Below are 20,743 nucleotides of genomic sequence, written 5' to 3'. Positions count from 1 at the left end.
GATAAAAGGAAAGAAAATACTTTACCAGGAAGACTCGCCGCCGTCGAGCTAATGTCCAGTCCAGTTGGGTAGCCTGAACCAAGCAGAGCGATCCAGTTAGACTTTAGATCCCTAGACTCAACCAGAAACTCTGCATCGCTGGTCAAACATTTACCCGTTTTAATTTTGATAAACCACAGTGCTCCAATAAGTACTACTCCAATCAGGAAGCCTCCGAAAGCAATGCCCAGAACGCCGGGGAGGCCGAAATCAAAGCAGGGAGGGGCTGGAACATATGACAAAAGAAAACAATGTCAGCAAGCGTCATGCAAACAACAACAAGTGAAACAAACACAAGTTGGGGACTGCTTGGTATTCCAACACACACAGGATGAAAAACACATTTGCGGAGATGTGAAATGTTCCTGATACTCGGTAGGTGGTCGTCTCAGCGACGGGCTGCAAGCTGTCAGTGCAGTAGAGGTGAGATATTATGGTGGATTACAGTTTTCACAGACGTGTTCCACTGGGATAACGGCTAACATTTCAGCTATGCTCTGATTGGCTGATGTCGAGATGTGGATCCAGCAGCGAAGGTTAAAGCAGTTCTAACAGATTCCTGACACGCTCGGGATTCTTTAAGAAAATCCTGCTTTTACGCAAGTTCCTCCCAGGATGAATTATGTATGTACTGTACGTATGTATGTATCTATCTATCTATGAGTCTATCTATGAGTCTATCTATCCATCAGTCTATCAGTCTATCTATATGTCTTTCTATCTTTGAGTCTATCTATGAGTCTATCTAAGAGTCTATCTATTAGTCTACCTATTCATCTACGAGTCTATCCATCTATGAGTCTACCTATCTACGAGTGTATCTATCCATGAGTCTATCTATGAGTCTATGAGTCTGTCTCCCTACCTATGAGTCTATCTATCTCTCAGTCTGTCTTTTAACAGTTAAGAAGCCATTACATGACTATTTGACTAGATAAAGTTAGACTGATGATGATGATGATGTGATTCCACTTTGGACTATAAAATACAGTAAATATTTTAATACTCTTCTTCACTGACAAAGAATCAGAATAATTACTTTAGTCGGGTTCAACCTCAGCCAAACTGAAATTTGAAATCTGTGCACTCGATTATTTCCTGCGCTCTAATTAATCATGCAAGTTTTAATTTGCAGTCGTGTTTGGTGTCGGTGATCTTCTTCGGCACATTGTGTTCTGGCTGGCTCTGCACAACTTGTGTTAATGCTAACAAACTTAATAGAAAACATAAAACCCTGAGCCAGCGGCAATAAAAAATCATTTTGCCTCAGTCCAGCTCTGGAAGAGAAAGAGTGCCGGCGAGCAGTAAAGCTCAGTCAAGCCTTTGACATCCAGGCCTGTGGCACAGATATACTGGACTCGCCTCGCAAGGCCATCCCAAAGCTTTGCTCCACTGATTGTGGTCTGGCAGAGTCAGGAAGGGATTACCTTGAGACAGGCGCCATTTCAAGAAGGCTGCACAATAAATCAATGACATTTCCAACTTCACAGGGGCGTCTGCTTAAACCCTTCCAATATCTGACTGCACAAGCTAACTCCCGAACGAGGGGATGGATGTACGCTGGTGGTTCCACAAAACAAGGATTTATGTTCTTTATTTTTCTTAGGTTGAGAGCAGTTGAGGAAGTTGTAATCATGTTGAATCTTTAATATGAACCGACGTGAGCCTGAGACTATCCCTCACCTCCTCCTGCTACCTGTGGAGACCCTCACCCTCTCACCTGCTTCTAGATCTATCCTCGTGTTACAGCTGGATCTATCCGTTCTGAATGATGGAGCATCGGATTCATTCACTCATCTCTCCTTCAGTAGCCTCCAGATGGATGAAATCAGATCAATAACCAATCACCAGTCGGCACAAAGCCTGCTTCTGATGTACCTCCGTGAAGACGCATTAAAAATGAGCCTAGACTGAACACTTTGCACAGAAACAGCTTCGACCCAGAGCACTGACGCAGTGACATCTTGTGGCCGTTGGGGTGACTGCATCCCAGGCAGCATTCTCTGTTTGTTGGTCTTTCAACAAGGAAAAAATTCCTTACCCCTGACCGGGTGAAAAACATCACAGCGACTCAAACGGGCTTTTTCTGAGGCTTTCCCTGTAATCACATGTGTTCGTTTGTACAAGTGAGGCTTTGACAGCAAAGCTGAGTAAACAGGAGCAGGAAGTAGAAGCTCCAGGGCAGGTGGGGAGGAAGATATGAACAGCAGGACCCTCCCCACCTCTACCCCTGAGGCCCCTGGATGAAAACTACCAAACAGGATTTGAGCACTTAGCCTAGCCGGTTAGGTCCGAGGCTAGACTGGGGTCTGCCGGTTCGGTTGTTGTAACGTCCGCCTGTCTGACGGGCAACCCTATGAGTCTACGTGAAGCCCTGTTCCTGTCAAGTCTCCATGTCCAGAGAGATTACAGGAATCCAAAAAAGAACAGCAGAGAGGAGGACAAACAGGAGACAGGAAGTGGGGATGAGTAGTCCAGTCGGCTTCCGCGCTCCTCTGGCATGAGGCAGCGCCGGCATACCGACCTTTGTCTTCTCCTTTTAAAAGGCATTCGAGGATAGCGGAAGCTTCCTGAATAAACAAGCCTGTTATCAGCTCCTCTAAAGAAGTCTGACGAGCTGCAGGTGATCCCCGTTTAATCAACAAGCGCTTCCTCCTGTCTTTTCAGTCACAAATTGAATCATTATTTTTTTTCCCCTCGCAGATGAATCGTCTCACTGGAGACGATTCGGTCTTTGAAGAAAGACATCTTTCCTCGATTGTGTTTGACGGTCTTACAATAGAAGCGGGTCCTGCGGCTGCGTTTGGACAGCATACAGTCAGACCCTCTTGGAAACACAAAGGACTCAGCCCCCCTCCCCTGAGGGCCATTATTTCTGATTGTGGCCACAAGGTCAGCCTGCAGACCTTCCTAAAGGACGAGGCGCTGCCCCACAAACCCTTACTGGCTTCACTTCATATCCTGAGTTCACTCCTATGACGACCGCCGGTGCACAACTTGTTATGCACTGGAAAACAACAATAGGAATGAAAATTATAGCAGCGAGCAGCAAATCACTGGCTGAGTACCAGACTAGCAATTATGTCCTGAGGGCAAAGAAGAAAATAAAAATGTGCTGCAATGTGAAAGCCTCCCAAAGTTCAGCGAGGTGTTGGATAATTAAATACAGAACCGTTATATTCAAGGTAACGCACATGAAACGACACCGTCAAGAACGATTTCTGCTCAGCTGAATGAGCGGGGGTCATCTTAGAGATTGGACCTTTCAGCAATCATTTTGTGTGTTTTTTCGACAATGAAGAGAAAATTAATAGGAATTCATCATAAAGTCAAGAAACCTGAAATATATCACACATTTATTCCTGTCGTAAATCTCTCTGTTTAACTGCTTCTAAGTAGGCGAGTTCGTCTAACAGATCGGAACAGAATGACATCGTCTGCGTAGAAACAAACCCACCACAGAAGAATCACAGGGTTTTAACTCATTCACTGCCAGCGCTTTGTACCAATTGATCTCCGTTGGTGGACTTTCTCTGTTAATCCGGACATTTATCGGTTTTGCTTTCTGCTCTCGACTGATCGCAAGACGCTTTTCTCAGAGCGACGTTGTGTTTGCTTGCGGGAAAGCTCTGACATAGGCAAACTTTCTCTGTTCCGTAGCTCTGCCAGACTGCCCCCCAGCCCTCCCAATTGAAAAACGGAACTGACGGCTGTAGATGTTGCCAGGGTTAAAAGTTCAACTGGTTTGCATTTGGAGTTTAAACTGAACTCACTGGGTGGCTGCAGACACGGCTGGGTTACTTCCAGGTTCCTGTTCACTGTCCCCCCATCTCCACATTTCTAGCGGGATGATGAGAAACACACTCAAAAAAAAAAGGTCTTTCTATTAATCGTTACGTGGATCATTCATTGGGGAGATCGGTTGGAGTTCCTACCTCGTTATGACAGAAGCTGACGGAGCATTCCAGGTCCCACGTGGTGGCCGTCAGCTCCTGGAGGGAGTCCAAGGAGAAGCTGAGCCGGGCGCTGTCTGGGCAGGAATCCACAGAGCAGGGCTGTGGGATGAAGGGCAGCTCTTTCACCACGGGGCAGGAACCCTTGGAGCGCATGAAGCATTGGATCACCTTGATGGTCAGGACGATATTCCCCAAAGTATGTCCTGAAATCTGCAGGAGACAGAGTAGATGACTTTAAATGTTGGACATCAGCAGCTGGGAGATACTCTGAGAAAAGAGTGAAGGATTTCTGACCTCTGCATAAATTCTCTTGTCGATCTGCACCTTGGCTTTCGGGTCGAGCGGAACACGGTAGTCCGGAGAGCCGAACAGCTGCATCAGCAGTGGCATCTGAGGAGGGGCTTTAGTGGTAATGGGAACCACTGGTTCGGGGAACATTTCTGTGCCTGAGAGACAAGTGGATGAATTAAAATCAGATCGTATGCATGAACTGGAATGACTCTTAAAACACACACGGCGCGCTCGACTATTCAGACGTTCAATCTGAAGTCTGTTCGCCCTCGTGAAGAAACCTTCAACGCTTAGTTTCGGCAGCGACTCAAAGAACATCGCATTCAAGCTGAAACGGCATAATGAATGCGTGGAGATGATGGAGACGAAGATGAAGATGAGGGTGGGATCTAATTTTTATGCATTGCATCTTCCTGGCTGCTCTTTTTATAGAAAAAAAAAAACTTTTTTTTTTTTGCTTCATCTCACCTTCCGGGCTTTCTTTTTTTCCGAGGACCAATAAAATAGTCGATTCCTTTGGAATCAGTTCGGTGTAGCTGCTGAAGGCGCTGGCTTTAAAATGTCTTAACGCCTCCATTTGTACACTTTCTGCACTGTCGTTGTTAAATATCAGTAAAGGTGGGATTCTGTGGGCCATGGCCGGCAGCAGGATGTCATTGTTAGACTGCAGAGAGAGAGAAGTTCACAAAATCTGTTAAAACACTTCGTGTATGTGCGGAACCGTCCCAACCAACAGTCTGCCCTGTGAGCCAGGTAGTCGTAGGCTAGTAGGCGACTTCTATTGGATTGTGTGTGGGTGTGCTTACAATAAACTGGGTGTCCAGAGGGTTGACGAAGGTCCAGGTTGTCCCCCGAGGGCCTCGGAGGAATACACCGGCCTTCTTTATATCCACACGAAGAGACACGTTGCTGCAAAACGAAGATTTAAGTTACAGGAACGTCTCAAGCGAAGATAGACAAACCTCCTAGGGGAGTCTCCTAGGGGTTTACCAGACGCCAGCGTCTTCTGGGATGTTGATGATGTGAAGTTCGGGTTCGTCGCCGCGGGCCGTTTGGGGCGGAGAGCAGGACTTGAATGACGACTCCAAGGTTGCGGTATTTATGTTGATGAAACGTTTCTCTACAGCATCTTCGTTTTCTAGCAGGCAGTTTGGAGATCCAGGTTTGGTTCCTGAAGGAACGCAAAAAGGTCGATTCTTACACAATAAGACACAAATATCATACAAATACAAACAAGGCTTCTAATCACTGAGTTTTACTCTGGTCAAGATTCGTGACCCGGGTCCAGGAGACCAGACCCATCCTGGAACCAGCAGGTGTTTTCAGGGTGATCACGTCTCCCCTCGGTATCTTCTAGCCTCGCCACCAACACCCAAATGTGAGTAACACGAAGACCGCAGGGACGCCCACATTGGTTAGCGCTAAAGGCTAGGTTTCAGACGCTCTACCCACAGCGAGTGTTCATCATTCCGGGTTGAATTCATCCTGATCAGCAGCTTCGTAAGTCCTCCAAACCCTCCGGGGTCCAGACTAACCTCAAACTACTTCTAGATGTCTTAACTGACTGGTAGCCGGGCAACGAGAGTTAAACTTCTCTTCCTCTCCCCCCGCTAAGTGATGATAGCATGACCTGAAATTCAAATCGCACTCAGGCGTTCTACCGGCCTGAATCACATGCTCGTTCTCTTCAGAGAACCTTCCACTTGGCAGCGTCTCTCTGCGCAGCCATCGTACCGAGCAGACTTTAAACGCCTACAACAGGGCCCACGCAAGTTCACCTCGCACCCCATGATGGGCCAAGGGATGGAACAAAACAGCCGTGGAAATTTCTCCCCTGCTTGAGGAGTCTGAACGCCTTTTGTGGACGATGAGTCAGTGGAAACAGCGGATGTAAGAAAAAAAAATGCCCAAAAACAGCTTTAATAGCTGTAATGCCACTTAATCTGGAATAAAAAAGTAAAGACGGGGGTTTGTGCAAAAAACCTCAAGGTCAACAGTTTCACCCCAGAAGCTCAAATACGCTTTCTGAAGCCGCAGGCGAAAATATTTTTCTGTTCAGAATCTTTAGTCGGACATTTACTTTGATAGGATGTGACTTCCTTTTCCTTCGTGTCTTTATTATCTATGACTGTTTGTTGGAGCTCAATCAATCAAGTTTTATTTATATAGCGCTTAATCATGCCAACAGACATTTCAAAGCGCTTTAACAGGCAGAGAAACCCAACTGAACCCTCCAGAGCAAGCATAAGCAATAGCGGCGGGGAAAAACTCCCTCATTGAGGGAGAAACTCCGGACAGGACCCACACTCTTTTGGGCGGTCATCCGGTTTGACTGGTTGCGTGGAAAAGGAAGAAAATGGGGGACTAGATGGGGTCTAGTTAGTCTAGTTCAACCTAACTCGCTAGCTAACTAACCAAACAGGAGCTGCTTTGCTTTAGCATTTCATCACAAGTGTTTTTTATAGTTGAGAAGCAGTTCTGAGGCTTTCATCCTGGTTCCTGGGATTCGGATGTTGGCCTATCTCATTTTCTCCAAATCAAAACGTCACATTTTTTTACCCATGGAATCCTGCGATGATGTATCATGCGATCTTATTAGCGTTCATATTTATCGCCCTAAAGGGTAAACACCACCTCCTGCTTTCCTCCTGGGTCCCATCGTCGTTACAGGGAGAAAAAAAAAACAGTCAATCAAACATCAACCAGGATGAGAAGTTCTCACCGTTTGTTCCCGTCGATGAGATTGTTTTCAGATTTCTGATTGTGGTGAATGACGTCACCCCCCCAAACGTCTGTTGCGCCCACTCGACCAGCTCCTCATCTTGACTGGGAAAGTCGACCTCGTGGATGTTGTTGCGGCGCTGATTACCCGGCAGAACAATGGTGGCGTTCTTGTTTACCTGCAAAGCAAAGGTCAAGTGATGTCAATTACTTTAATTAAATCCAAGTGGAGGACGATGGAGTCTGTCCGCGGTCCCTCTGCAGCATCGTTACTCACGTTCACCTCCTATCGGACATGTTGGACACCCCCCCCCACCCACCCAGGACTCCACCCAGCTCTCCCTCCATTCTCTGACCGGGGTCCCGTTAAACTGAAATGTTTATTATGGTTAAGTGTCCACGAGCCCAGTTGCACAACCCGGTTGGAGCCATGGTCTTTCCTTTGCTTCCTGAGTGGGGCCAGGAAATGGGACCTTTTTTAGCTTTGTGCGTCACACAGTCGGCTGGAAACTGGCTCCATACGAGGTATAAATATATACATACATCCATCGACTAGACATCACAGCTTCCTCGTCTGGGCCTCTGGGAAATAATGGAGTTTACATTAATGGAGTTTGCATGAATAAGAAGGCAGGAGAAGATGTGGGATCTGAGACGGTCGGGTTTCAGGATGGCGACACATTTAAAGCCTGGTTTAATTTGAATTATTAAATCAATGCTGGTTGGTCCACATCTCCTTCAGCGGTGTGGAAAATACACAACTGATACGATACCAGTACCAGGACCAGGACCAGGACCAGTTTAATGACTCCATCTTTAATAGCTGATATTTTTAGCTTTAGATTGTGGGATACTTCCTGGATTCTGACCCAACAGGCAGGCGGGGATGTGGACTGGATCATTAAACTCATCCAGATTTCAATCAATCAAGCAATACTTGTTTAACCCTTTAAAGCCAAGTGTGTCATATTTGATTCACTCGGCCTTTCGGGATTTTGAGATTTCTGCATCATAAGTTTGTATGCGTCGGGTTTTCCTGGAGAAAAAAATAACTATCAAATGAATGCATCTGCAATTAGCTTGGAAAAAATTTGAATTGAACAAAAATTACACAAATTGAAGCTCATATACATAAATAAATGTTAAATGTTTTGACAAATTTTGTCAGAATGATCCATTGAAACCTTATTTTTTAAAACATGTCTGTCCCCTTCCTGACTCTCCTGCATGTCCTTATGTCACACAGGAAAGATGAACCCGAACGTGAACCCGACGGTTCTAAAAAAAATAGTGACAAAAAGCCAAACCCAACCCAGACGTGATGGGAACACAAGGATGAAGACGGAAGAGTCGTTCTAGTAGATTAGAGCGGAATTTAAGTCCGATAAAGTGGAAGCAGTTTGATATTCTGCAGTCTGACAGCAAAGGGTCAATGAACTGAAGGTTGGGAGGGAATCAGACCTCTGTCTGGGGGGGGTTCTGCTGATGGTCTGCCTTGGGAAGGATGTTCTGTCTGAGTTATGCATGGCTGAGATCCTTCACCTTCACAGGAAACAGACGATCCCCTTATTTTCCGTCGGTATTACTGCCGGAGCCGCCGCCGCAAAAACGACCTTTTGCTTTTTCTTCAGCTACAGAAATGCAAGGATGTCGCCTCACCAGAATGTTAAAATGAGCTACAAAATATCCCTCCATCCACCACATGCTAAAAAAGAAAAGAACATCTTATGAACGCATGAACATGGATTTAATACAGCTTTTTAGAGCAAGTTATTTGAGATACGAGTCGTCATTTCGTCAATATTTTTGTTCGATATATGAGCGAAAATCTGAGATACGATATTCAGAAAACCACCTCTACTTGGCGGATGGATACAACATCAGTGAGACCAGATCTCGTTCTCGTTGGTGGAGTAAAGACGTAGCTCGTGTGTTCTCCTGACTTTTCGTTTCTTTTCATTCTTCATGAGTTTATGTAACTTATATATAATTAATTATACACAGGTAAAGTCTGCGTGTTTATTGGTTGATAAAAAAATATTTTAAAAATAAAAACAATAATAATTTAGCGGGTTTGATGTTTTTCTTTTATATGGCTGGAATGGATTAAAATGATTTTAGTTATTTTAAATGGTTAAATGTTGCTTGATTTATAATCTCAGTCGGATTAAACTCGTATTTTCGGGTTCTGCTTCTGCATCTTAAACTCCACGGTAGAGACTTAGAAGACTTTTAAAAGCTTGAATTCCTAAATTCCTTTTGTCAAAAAGACACAAAACAGAAACCAGACCAGAGGGGAGGTTCCTCAGCGGTGTCCACCAATCAATACTTCAGAATGATTTGTTGCATATTTCCCATTGTATAGACGGACACGCTGTTGTGTAACACTGAGAAGAACAGCAGCGATCAGCAATCCTGCTGACAGCAGCTTTTGGAGGCCAGAGCGACGGCGATCCGGTGCCAAGCTGTGGCGTCGGTGACGTTGCTTCTCCGACACAGAACAGATGCTGTGTCTCTTCCCCTGCAATCTGCAGTCAAACACTGTTATCCCCCAGCGACTCCCTCCATCCCACAAAAACATCCTGTCGTCACGGGCAACGATGTCCAGGCTCCTAGGGGCAGGACGACCATACAGGACGCGCTTTGACAGCTGTCAGCGTTATTATCCTGTTAAATCCTCTGAACACAGTAAATACTGGAGTTTATTTCTTTAAACATGAGACCAGGAAAAGTGATGCATTCAAGTGCGATAGGAAAACTCTGACATAAACAGTTTTGCTCTTATGACCCAGTTCGTCACGGGTCCAAGTGAGGAGGGTCGACAGCCAGCTATCGCTTCTTGTCAGAGGCAATCTGAATTTAGGAGACTCGCCGTTTGTCACATCTCAAGCGTTCCCAAGACGACAATCCGGGGCGACAGTCCGATGATAACGGAATGTGGAACGCAATAAAGCTGATAAATCGTCGGCTGTGATTCTTCCTGTCAAGGAAAAAGCCTCAGATTCCACTTCGGCTGATATAAACGGACACTAGCGACTTCCTGTTGGCGTGGAGAAAAGCAGGTTTGATACAGAAGGAAGTCGCTTGTGATTATCAATCATTTTAAATAATTAAGGAACATTTTTTTAAAAAGCTGACACACAAACAGAACCTCCTTGGAAGGGGATCAGCTGCCCGACGCGTTTCCTGTTTTACCGTCTGGACGCTCAAGCGGATGAACAACGGCGTTTAGTTGCCTCACTAGATTTAATTCACACACATTATCAGAGGGCAGCGTGTAAAAAGGCACAATCTCTTGTTTCATTGGAACATTAACTCGCTCCAGCTGATGCCCCCCAGCACCACCGCTGCCCCCCCGTCGTCGCCGGCCACTCCACAACGTCTCCCCCTGACTTTATGGCGTGGATAATAAAAGCACGAGGAGGAAACGGCCTGATGCCACCGGGGAATCTGGACGGAGCCAAACAACAGTTCATCGTCTGCTAACGAGGCCTGAGAGCTTCAGCTGCACCAGCGCTCAGACGGACAGATGGCCCTGAAGGCAGCACGACACCACCGCTAACACAGTACAAACTACAAGGAATACACACAACTAGTACAAACTACAAGGAATACACACAACTAGTACAAACTACAAGGAATACACACAACTAGTGCAAACTACAAGGAATACACACAACTAGTACAAACTACAAGGAATACACACAACTAGTACAAACTACAAGAAATACACACCACAACTAGTACAAACTACAAGGAATACACACGACTAGTACAAACTACAAGAAATACACACCACAACTAGGACAAACCACAAGAAATACACGCAACTAGTAAAAACTACAAGAAATACACGCAACTAGTAAAAACTACAAGGAATACACACCACAACTAGTACAAACTACAAGGAATACACACCACAACTAGTATAAACTACAAGAAATACACACCACAGCTAGTATAAACTACAACAAATACACACAACAACTAGTACAAACTATAAGAAATACACACTAAAACTAGTACATACTACAAGAAATGCACACCACAACTAGTACAAACTACAGGAAATATACACCACAACTAGTACATACTACAAGAAATACACACTAAAACTAGTGAATACTACAAGAAATACACACTAAAACTAGTCAATACTACAACCAATACATACTAGAACTAATAAAAACTACAACTAATAAATACTAAAACTAATGAATATTACAAGAAATAAAAACTACAACTTTTGAATACTACGACAATTAAATTCTACAACTACTGAATACTACAACTCTACAAGGAATAAATAAATAAACAAATAAACAGTACAACAATAAATACTGGGAACAAACAACCAGACACGTAGTCGTGAGTACAGTCTGATTGTTGGCAAACAGCCTTATTGTTGACAAACAAACAGCCTGACTGTTGATGACTGTTGACAAACAAACAGCCTGACTGTTGATGACTGTTGACAAACAAACAGCCACTCACATAGACGTGGACGTCGGGGTTGAGGTTGGCGACGCCGTAGGCCCGGACCGCCGATGTGAGGATGAGGTTCATGCGCGTGGCGTCGCTCATCTCCAGCGTGAACATCTTGACGTCCTGAAAGCAAAGCATGATGGTACAGAATGGGAGGTGTTAATATTTATAATATTATTATTATATATATATACTGTATAATTATACAAATTATACTATAATATTTATAATATAATATGAGAGCTCATGTTTTATTGAAGGAGGTTGAGATGAGAAAAATCTGCTTGAACGTTTGGTGTCATCTGCATAGAAAAAACTGGAATCAGGATTATTCCTCTTTCACCTCCTTCAATTCCTCCAACAGGAGAGCATTTTCTTCTGGTAAAAATAGGAGCCAATTATTCTGCAATTTACAAACTTCCAGATCTACCGTCGAGAAAGAGAGAGAGACAGAGAGAGAGACAGACAGCTGTCTTGCTGCACCGGATTCAAAATGACTTCTAACTGCGGTTTAATTTTACACAACTCTGACTATTTTCTGCTCGACTGCAGAAACCGGCGGGGGATTTACAACCATCCTTGTCTTTGCAGCTATGAAATGTCAACACGTGCATCTCTATAGAGGAAGCAGCGGCTGAGTGTGGGGGGCGGGATCAACAGAAGGGGGGAGGAGTCAGACACCATCACAGGCCGCCGTCCAACATCAGTTCAGGATCTCTTTCTGGACATGTCCGACCCCGGAGATATTTAGATTCCGGATCGCCTCTTTAACATAATTGCACGCATATTTCCTCGTGGGGGGCTGTACAATGGAGATTTGATTTGCTAATCACCCCTACAGCGGAGCGTTGAATACGCCTTAATTACCATTCTGCTGGGGTGTGTAGTCAAGCTGGTACCGCTGGATTTATGAGCATAAGTGGTGGCGAGTAAACCTTTTCACTAGCGAATAATACGTCTTATTTTTTTTTCCCTGAGACCAACTTAACTCCAATAAATCCTGGTTTAAATTACTTTCATTTCTGTAATAGTCCCAAGATAATTGGGTTTGCAGAAGGGAAGGAATCAGGGATGTGAAATTGGCTCAGTTTTATGGTTTTGGTGTATTAGAAACGACCAGTTCGGGGGGGGGGGGGGATGCCTGGAATATCTGCTTTAGTGGAAAGTTAACATTCATAAAGATAAATTTCCACTTTCATCCATCTGCGATGTCTTCTCACACCAAATATTTTATTCGGCTTCTATTGAAGGTGGATTGTTTTCAGGAGGTTGTGATGCATGCTGGGAAAACAGCGCGGATCCCTAATAATACATTCATTCCGCCACCCGATGCTGCCGGAGTTTCATCCAAGAGAATTCCGATGAGTTCGTTCCTGTGCGATGGAACTCTTTCAGACCGCTGCAGAAACAAATTAGGTCTAAAGAGAGCCGTCGGTAATTTTTGCCTTTGAGCAAAAGAAACACATAAGCAATGTGTCCATCACACACACACACACACACACACACACACACACACAAAAGTGTGTGACGGACGGAGACGCAAAGAAGACGCGTCACGTGATCACAGCGGCTCCTGGAAGGCGAGGATCATCTGCTCATTATTTCTCTGTTTTTTAACAGCTTCCATCCTCAGAAGGTATTAAAGATAAAGGTTAGAGCCTGGTGGCCGGGGAGAAGGAACATGAGAGGGACTGACTTATTCCACCACCGGCCTCGGCTCGCACTTTGAATTCCGGCAGCACTTCTGTTCAGAAAACACTTTGATTTTTACCTGAATTGTGCTGCAGACGCTGGTAATGAATGGCGTTCCCTTCAGCGTGGAGATAACTTTTCCTTAAATACTCTTTTCTAATGAGCGTCATTGTCTCTGTTGTACCTTCATCCTTTTCATTCAGGCGTTCTGAACCCGTGCCTGTCGCTGACCCTGATCACTCACCTTTTGCTACTTTTGTTCCTGCGCTTTCAAGATACCATTGTTTTTCCTTTTCAGACTTCTTTTTATTTTTTTTTTCTCGAGAGCATTTTTTTTCGACTGGGGGGGGGGGGTGGCGGGGCGGCCTTTGCTGATGCAGTTTCCACTTATTCTTTTTTGGCTCTCTCTCCCTTTAACTGGAATTGGCTCCGCTGGTGTATTGTTGGTCGCGAGCCAGGACCCTGACGACCCGAGCCGGAGCGTGACATCAATGGGCAGCTCCTCCTTTATATGAACGCTCCTGGCCTGTGGCGGCCCCAACGATGCTCCCCCTTATAACTCAAACTGCGAGAGTCGACCGTCTCTGGCAGGTTGTAAATCACCACCAGTAACAAAAGGGATGAGGAAGGAGGTGATAAGGAAATTTAAAGAATAAAGGACGTGGGGGAGGAGAGAGCAAACATCCCATCTGACTGGTACTTTTGAAGCGAAAGATGAATATGTTTGCCTTTTTGTTTAGGAGAGAAGAGAAAATCCATTCTGAAGAGACGACGGCGGCAGGCGAAGGGTCTCCTGACGTTGGGAGATGTTACCACTACTTTCCTGTTTCATTTGTCCCAACGACCCCTGGTAGTCCTGCAGGGGAAGACATCGTGTGACCTCCTGGCTTCTCTCTGAGCTGCGCTCCCATACTTTCTGCACCAATGGGGTTAGGGTTAGGATTAAAGTTAGGATTAGGGGTAGAGGTTAGGGGTTAGGGTTTGGTTGTTACATTCCTGGTTACTTAAGGAGACAAAAGATCAAATAATGGGTGTTCAACCCTGTCTCTGTGCGGAGTTTGCGTGTTCTCCCGGTGTCTTCGTGGGTTCTCTCCAGGTTCTCCAGCTTTTTCCCGCCCCCAAAAAACATGCCCTTCAGGTTAATTGGCCAGTTCCAAATTGACCGATGGTGCACTGGCGTCGCGCCCAGAGTTTACCCTGCCTCACGCCCCCAGTCTGCTGGGATAGGCTCCACCACGGCCTGACTCGCCACAGCGGATGAAGCAGGTTGAGAAGATGGATGGATGAATGGACTTTTAATACATCATTGGTTTATTACGTCTCAAAAAGGGCAAATTCATTGCCTTATTGTTTTGTTATTATGACATGATGAGTTTTAGAGGGTGAGTTTAGTGTTGTTTACATGGGGAAAAGGGTTTTTTTTCATATCCTCCAACATAACAGAGCTACTGGGTTTTCTCTTCTGGTAATATATGATAATAAATTCCCAGTCATTCCCAATATGCCTGAAAGCTGTTGAGTCATCAATCACTGCCTGCTCTTCTAATTTCCAGTACATTAAATATGCTGGAACGCCGCTATCTATTTAATGAGAACAAAGATGTGCCAAAGAGTTAAGCAATATGTTTGCCAATAAGTTCTACCCTGGGAAAGACGGAGGACCTGAATGCACAGCAAAAAGAATCAAGGAAATACGTCTCCTGCATCTTTATACGTCAGAAATAAAGTTCCACATCCAGATTTCAAAAAGTAAATGAGGAGAAAAGGCTCGTGCACAAGTCAAATTAGGCGACTGGTTAAAGTTTCCCTGGAGGCTCCAACGGCTTTTAGAAAGCTGATGGACGCAGGCAGCGACGGCGTCATAGCGACACGACACGGCGCGTCTGGTTTTGTCGCTGCCAAAATAGAAGAAACGACCAACAGAGGGAGAAATAAAAGGAGAAAATAAACAGCAGTTACTCAAACAAGTAAGTATGAGAACAAAGGAAGCAAAGAAACAGCGCGCTGATAAAGAAATGACTAATGTGAGCTGACCGACAGTGTCGGACAGTGAAAAATGGAGTGTGAGCGCGGCAATAACAACATATAGATTAAAAAGTTCTCCGGGATTACATTCAGGTGTCATTTCATAAAGCGTAAACTTCTGCTGTGAAAACAAAACCTGCGCGCTATCTGAGTCCGTTTGGCTGAGGGAGGAATTTTAAACAAGCTGGCGGATTCTGTTTAAACTCCACGCAAACGGATCGTCCTCTTATTTCAAACTTTCTCGAAGCGTAACTTTCAAAATTCCCAGTGTGCCTTGAACGCAGCACCAATGAACCTTGACTTCCTGGTATGTAAATCCTAATCTAGTCTGAAGCAGAGAGACGACAGAGATTACCGACTATCTCCACCTATCTGGAACTCTTCACCACCTGTCGACTTTTATTTTGTAAATCTCGGTGGACTTCCTGTAAGTCAGCCGTCTCTTTCCTGTTTGCCTCTTCTGGTTTGTTTGTCTGATGAATCTGCTTTCTGCGCGCTAATCTCTCATGAGGTCATTGCGAAAGGCGCCGTTCTTCTCCTGCTTTGTCCTGAGTCGGCTCGTCATGTGACCTTCTCACCGGCCAATCAGCAGCTGCTCGCCATTAGTCATTGGAGTCAGGCGGACCGCCCAGGTTTCCAACAGCAAACGTTTTGACTTAAAAATCACAGGTTTGCTGACAGTAATTATAATAACTCAGTGAGGCGTCCCAGTCAGACGTGACAAAGCAGCTAAATGGTACGCGGCCACAATTTAATATGTAGTGTGTTTTCCATGACGGCGTTTCTTTAAGGGAATCCTATCAAAATAATGTGCATCAATATATCTGGAGGATATGTGTTGGCGTCCATTCGTATTAAATAATCCTAAAAAGCTTACCAGGGGGTCAAAGTTCAGGTTCAGGATGTGGACCTCTCCTTTGTCCTCACTTGTGAAGCTCGTCCAGCAGCCAATCAGCATCTCGCTCAGGTAGATCCTCCCGTCGTGACCCTCCTTCGGTTCGCACGTCTGGGGCGAGGCTGAAAGGACAAAGCATGACCGGTTAAGCCGGGTCTTATATTCTAACGCCGTTTGGGAAAATTGGATTTACTCTTCAATGATCGATCAGAAGCACGATGAGCAGAAGCGATCTACCCCCCCCCTCCCCCCTACCAGTTCCCACAATGCACGCCTCAACAACCCTCCAAAAGCGCCAGGTGCTGAGACATCAACGGTGCGATATCGGAACAGAAACCGCTCATTTAGCGAGCAAATGCTGCGTGACACACCGCTTCGCCGCCTCCCGTCGCGTTCCCCCGGAAAAGGAGACGGGCTGGAAAAGAGAGAGAAAGAGGAAATGGGGAGGAAAGGGTTAATAGGAAATGGCAGAATTTGGAAGGTCAACAGGATGTGCCTTATTTAGAAGAGGCATTAATCAAAAGGCCCCGGCGGAGGCTGTGTCATCGCTCGCGGGTTGAATGGACGGAGAGCGAAGTGGGAAAAGTCGAGGTAAAAAAAAAAATTAAAAAAAACGGCGAAAAAACGAGGCGTTAAATCGTCTTTTCTTTATTCTGTTTGTTTACAATCTGAATTATTTCCTCCCAGACTCTCTGTTAAAACGGGACAAATGGGTGGTGGGGGGTGGGTTTTTGGGATTAGGATTGGGGGCAGAGGATTCCTGGACAAATGTTCCAACTTTGTGCTCCAGCATTTCTTGCGTATCAAGAGACATCCATCCATCCTTCTTCCTCCTCGTCCTCCTCCCACGCCGCGGAGGTCAAGGTTGACTTCCTGTTATTCCGACCCTCTCTTAATGTCTGTTGCTCAATATCCACGTCCCATAAAGTTATTTCTCTCTTGTTGTGCTGTGACAGAGTCAACGGCCCATCGCCGTCACCCCAGAGGTCTGGGAATCAATCACACCCACGGGTTTCACTTTATGTGTGTGTGTGTGTGTGTGTGTGTGTGTGTGTGTGTGTGTGTGTGTGTGTGTGTGTGTGTGTGTGTGTGTGTCCTTTTTACAAGTCACTATAGGATATGAAGAACATTCATTTTGCCCTCTCAACCCCGGAAATGCCGACGGCCTCGCTAAGCAGTTTTCTTGTAAATGAGGTATAGAAGGAGCGTTCCATTCCCGGGTCGTCTTTATCTGCTAACATCAGGCCTGGGATTTTTCCATCCCATAAGAAGACATGTTTATGGATGCAGCGATTTCCATTTAGATGTTATGTATGAGGAGCGCCGTGAACAGAAGGCATTATGGGGCATGAGGGAGGGCCCTCCGTATATACGTTCATTCTGGAAGCACGCTCAGGCTTATGGGTAAAATGCGCGTTCGCACATGGCCGATGTTCAAGACTTAACGGGGAAAACGAATTACACATGATATAGCAAAGTCACCGGACGCTTAATCGATTGAGACAAAATTGATCATGGCCAATTTGGTGTTAATGAGCAGGACGGCGCTAACACCTGTTAGCCATGTGCTCGATTACAGCTGATAATCCCAATCCCAAATCCCAACTGGGCGAAGGGTAATGCACTTTCAGATTTAGATAATAAGATTTAACAGGTTGAACAAACCCTGATTACAGAGGTAGTCTGGTAACCATGGTGACGGCGGACACACACCAATTACTAAACCGACCGCTGATGCTGAGAGTCATCGTTAAAACTACGAACGACGAGTTTTATCCGGGGTCCTAAAAGATTCTGCAGGTTTACGACAGATTACAGAGACATGATGGCACCGAGTTACTTACGATACGACACGAGACAATAACATACGTCGCGACATGACACGATACGATACAATACGATACAACACGATAAGAAACGATACAATACGATACAACACCATAAGATTCGACACGATAAGATACGATAATAGAAATGAGAGTCGGGGGGCTGTTCCTGACAGTCTGAATCCGATGGCCAGAGCTGCTGTCCATGCTGTTTTCTATATGTGTATATTCATATCTTTATATATTCATATATTTATATATTTGTGAGCGTCAGCCTCTTTATTCAGCAGAAATAAAAATGAAGTTGGAGCGTCACACAAACCGCCAGGGTGAGTTGGTGAATTTTAAATTTCTATTACACCTTGACTAAACATTGATTTGGTTTCCAGGGAATTCGGGTCCCGCTGCCAGTAAACGGATCTGTCTCCCCCCCCACCCCACCCCCACGACCCCCCAGCCAGCAAGCAGCCGGGCTTCATTTCACGCCCTCCCTGGAAATCACCGCGGAAAAGAGCGTCAGCTACTCGCCAAAAGTTCAAATGAAAGCGAACGACTGACACAACTTGAAAGCAAAGAGCGATAGAAAGGAAAGAAAAAGAGTTATGGGGGGGGGGTAAGATGGGGGGGGGGGCTGACGGCGTCTGGACCGTCTCCCTCCTCAGGAAACCGTTTGTGTCCGGGATCGGACGGCGTGATGGGAGAAGGGGAGGGCGGAGCCAGCCGTCCTATCAGAGGTGGTCGGCGAGGGAGAGGGGAGCTTCAAGGCTGGCTCGCGTCTGTCTGGCCTCCACACACACACACACACACACACACACACACACACACACACACACACACACACACACACACACCTATTGTCCGGCGTTTCCGCGGCTGCAGATTGAGGCCTGACCATCCACAGGAAGGTAAACAAGCTCTTATCGGTGCTCTGCAGGGGCCCCCACTGTCCCCTGGCCTCTCACCCCTCATACCACATGTTACACACTCCATACGGCACACACACACACACACACACACACACACACACACACACACACACACACACACACACACACACACACACACACACTTCCTGACCATCTCACCTCGCAAGTCCTGAAATTCCATCAAAAGGAAATTTGTCTTCTTCGTCTAACGGTCTAAGACTGTGTGCTCAGGCCTGGGGAGGAACTAGACGGTTAATGGCGGGGTCAGGGGTGGGGGGGGGGGTCTGGAGACAGCCTGTCTTCACACATGCTCTGTTTACACCTCTGGGAGCCATTCGCCCGCCGTCTCATTGCTGGCGGAAGTCAGCGGAACGGCGAGCCCGACGGCGGCGTATAGGGAACGTCCATCCCTCCCTTCCTCCATCCATCCAGCCACTCGGCGCTACGTCTGCTGCTAGCAATTAGCCGTTCCATTCCGGAGATGGATTTAACTGTAGGCGTGAAAAATATGCACCATCATTTTCACGCCGGCGTTCACGGCCCGCTCCCAGGTACTCCCAGACGCCGTGGGTTTCTGGGCGTCGGTTGGGTTTACTTTGGTGGTTTAGATTTTTACCCCTGTGCACCAACAGAGCACGAGGTAAACACAATTAATCATCTGCGTGTTAATTGGCAGAATAATTACCGCGTTTAATGCTCACTGCGAGCGCACCACAACAGATTGAAGCGCGTCGTTGCACAGTAGATGCTCCCAATCATTCAAGATTAATGTACCTCTGCTCAACATATGCTTCCTGTAGAAGCAACAGAAATTAGCAGGTTTTTTTCTTCGCTGCTTTTTTTTTTTTTTTTTGCCAAAAAGTATGAATGTTTCAACAACGAGGGCGGAATGCTAATGAGGGCGTTGTAAGTTTTTAAATCGCATGCAAAAGCGAGCCAAGTCCAAGTTCTGACCTGATCCGAGAGAACGATTCAAAGTCAAAGTCAGCTTTATTCAAGTGTACCATAGATGCACGACATAGGGCACAGATGAAACTGTAGTCCTCTCTGACCCACGGTAAACAGGCAGTACAAAAGGCAGTACAACAGGCAGTACAACACAGGTAGTACAACAGGCAGTACAACACAGGCAGGACAACACAGACAGTACAACACAGGTAGTACAACAGGTAGTACAACACAGGCAGGACAACACAGGTAGTACAACACAGGTAGTACAACACAAAGTATGAGACGAAACACCAGGGATGGTAAACATCTCTATACACTACAAGTAACCGCCAAAAAGGGGAAAAATATAGACCAGGGGACTTCTGACTCCCGCATCACAGCTCCTTTAATGCATCGGAGAAACACTAACATGCATCTCAACGTTAAACTGGACACGCAAACATCAGCGTTTGCCACCAGGGGATTTGTCGGTGGTGAAAGAAGAACCTCCCGTTTCGTGGAAAAACGTGACGCGAAGTATCTTACAACGTTTAACAGAACATTTTGTCCATGAGGACTCGGACACAGATGAAGACGACGGTGTGTGCTCTGAATAACACCCCCCTCATTACGCCCATCCACTCATCATTCAGGAACACGGAAGCCATGCTCTTGTTTTGAAAGAGCTCAGAGGCCCCAGGACCTGTCCTGAACACCTCGAGCAGGATGGAGGTTGCGTGAATCCGAGCCGATGCCCGGGGTCTAGAGGTCTAGAGCGGACAGACTCAAAGATAAAGTCGGGTGTTATCTGCGTAGAGGCGGTCGCCGCGCTGACGTAGCGTTTATCTTGCTAATGAGCGCGACGCGCAATCACGATTAGAGGCGCCGCGGATTTGCCAACGCTTTTATGGTCGCACCTGATCGTCGGGTCAGGTGTGTGCCAGTCGAGACATGTGG

At 46.0% G+C, this 20,743-nt stretch overlaps 1 protein-coding gene across 3 annotated transcripts in view; it reads right to left on the bottom strand.

Moving 5' to 3' along the window:
- Positions 1-20,743, bottom strand: part of eng (endoglin) — a 29,879-nt gene that overhangs the window by 3,371 nt on the left and 5,765 nt on the right. For all 3 annotated transcript variants that reach the window (XR_011038143.1, XM_068334007.1, XM_068334008.1), the window contains exons 3-13: positions 16,087-16,226; positions 11,502-11,615; positions 7,009-7,186; positions 5,277-5,457; positions 5,093-5,195; positions 4,755-4,950; positions 4,290-4,441; positions 3,975-4,205; positions 3,813-3,879; positions 155-265; positions 26-73 (exon numbers count right to left, since the gene is read on the bottom strand). Coding sequence is in view for 2 of the 3 variants with exons in the window: in XM_068334007.1 (XP_068190108.1) it covers positions 26-73; positions 155-265; positions 3,813-3,879; positions 3,975-4,205; positions 4,290-4,441; positions 4,755-4,950; positions 5,093-5,195; positions 5,277-5,457; positions 7,009-7,186; positions 11,502-11,615; positions 16,087-16,226 (1,521 nt within the window). In the remaining variant the exon portion in view is untranslated. The remainder of the gene's footprint in view (positions 1-25; positions 74-154; positions 266-3,812; positions 3,880-3,974; positions 4,206-4,289; positions 4,442-4,754; positions 4,951-5,092; positions 5,196-5,276; positions 5,458-7,008; positions 7,187-11,501; positions 11,616-16,086; positions 16,227-20,743) is intronic.

The sequence above is a fragment of the Antennarius striatus genome, chromosome 15, assembly GCF_040054535.1.
Source record: "Antennarius striatus isolate MH-2024 chromosome 15, ASM4005453v1, whole genome shotgun sequence".
Taxonomy (NCBI): domain Eukaryota; kingdom Metazoa; phylum Chordata; class Actinopteri; order Lophiiformes; family Antennariidae; genus Antennarius; species Antennarius striatus.
The sequence above is the reverse complement of the archived record's forward strand: the minus strand, read 5'-3'. Positions and strand labels throughout refer to the sequence as shown.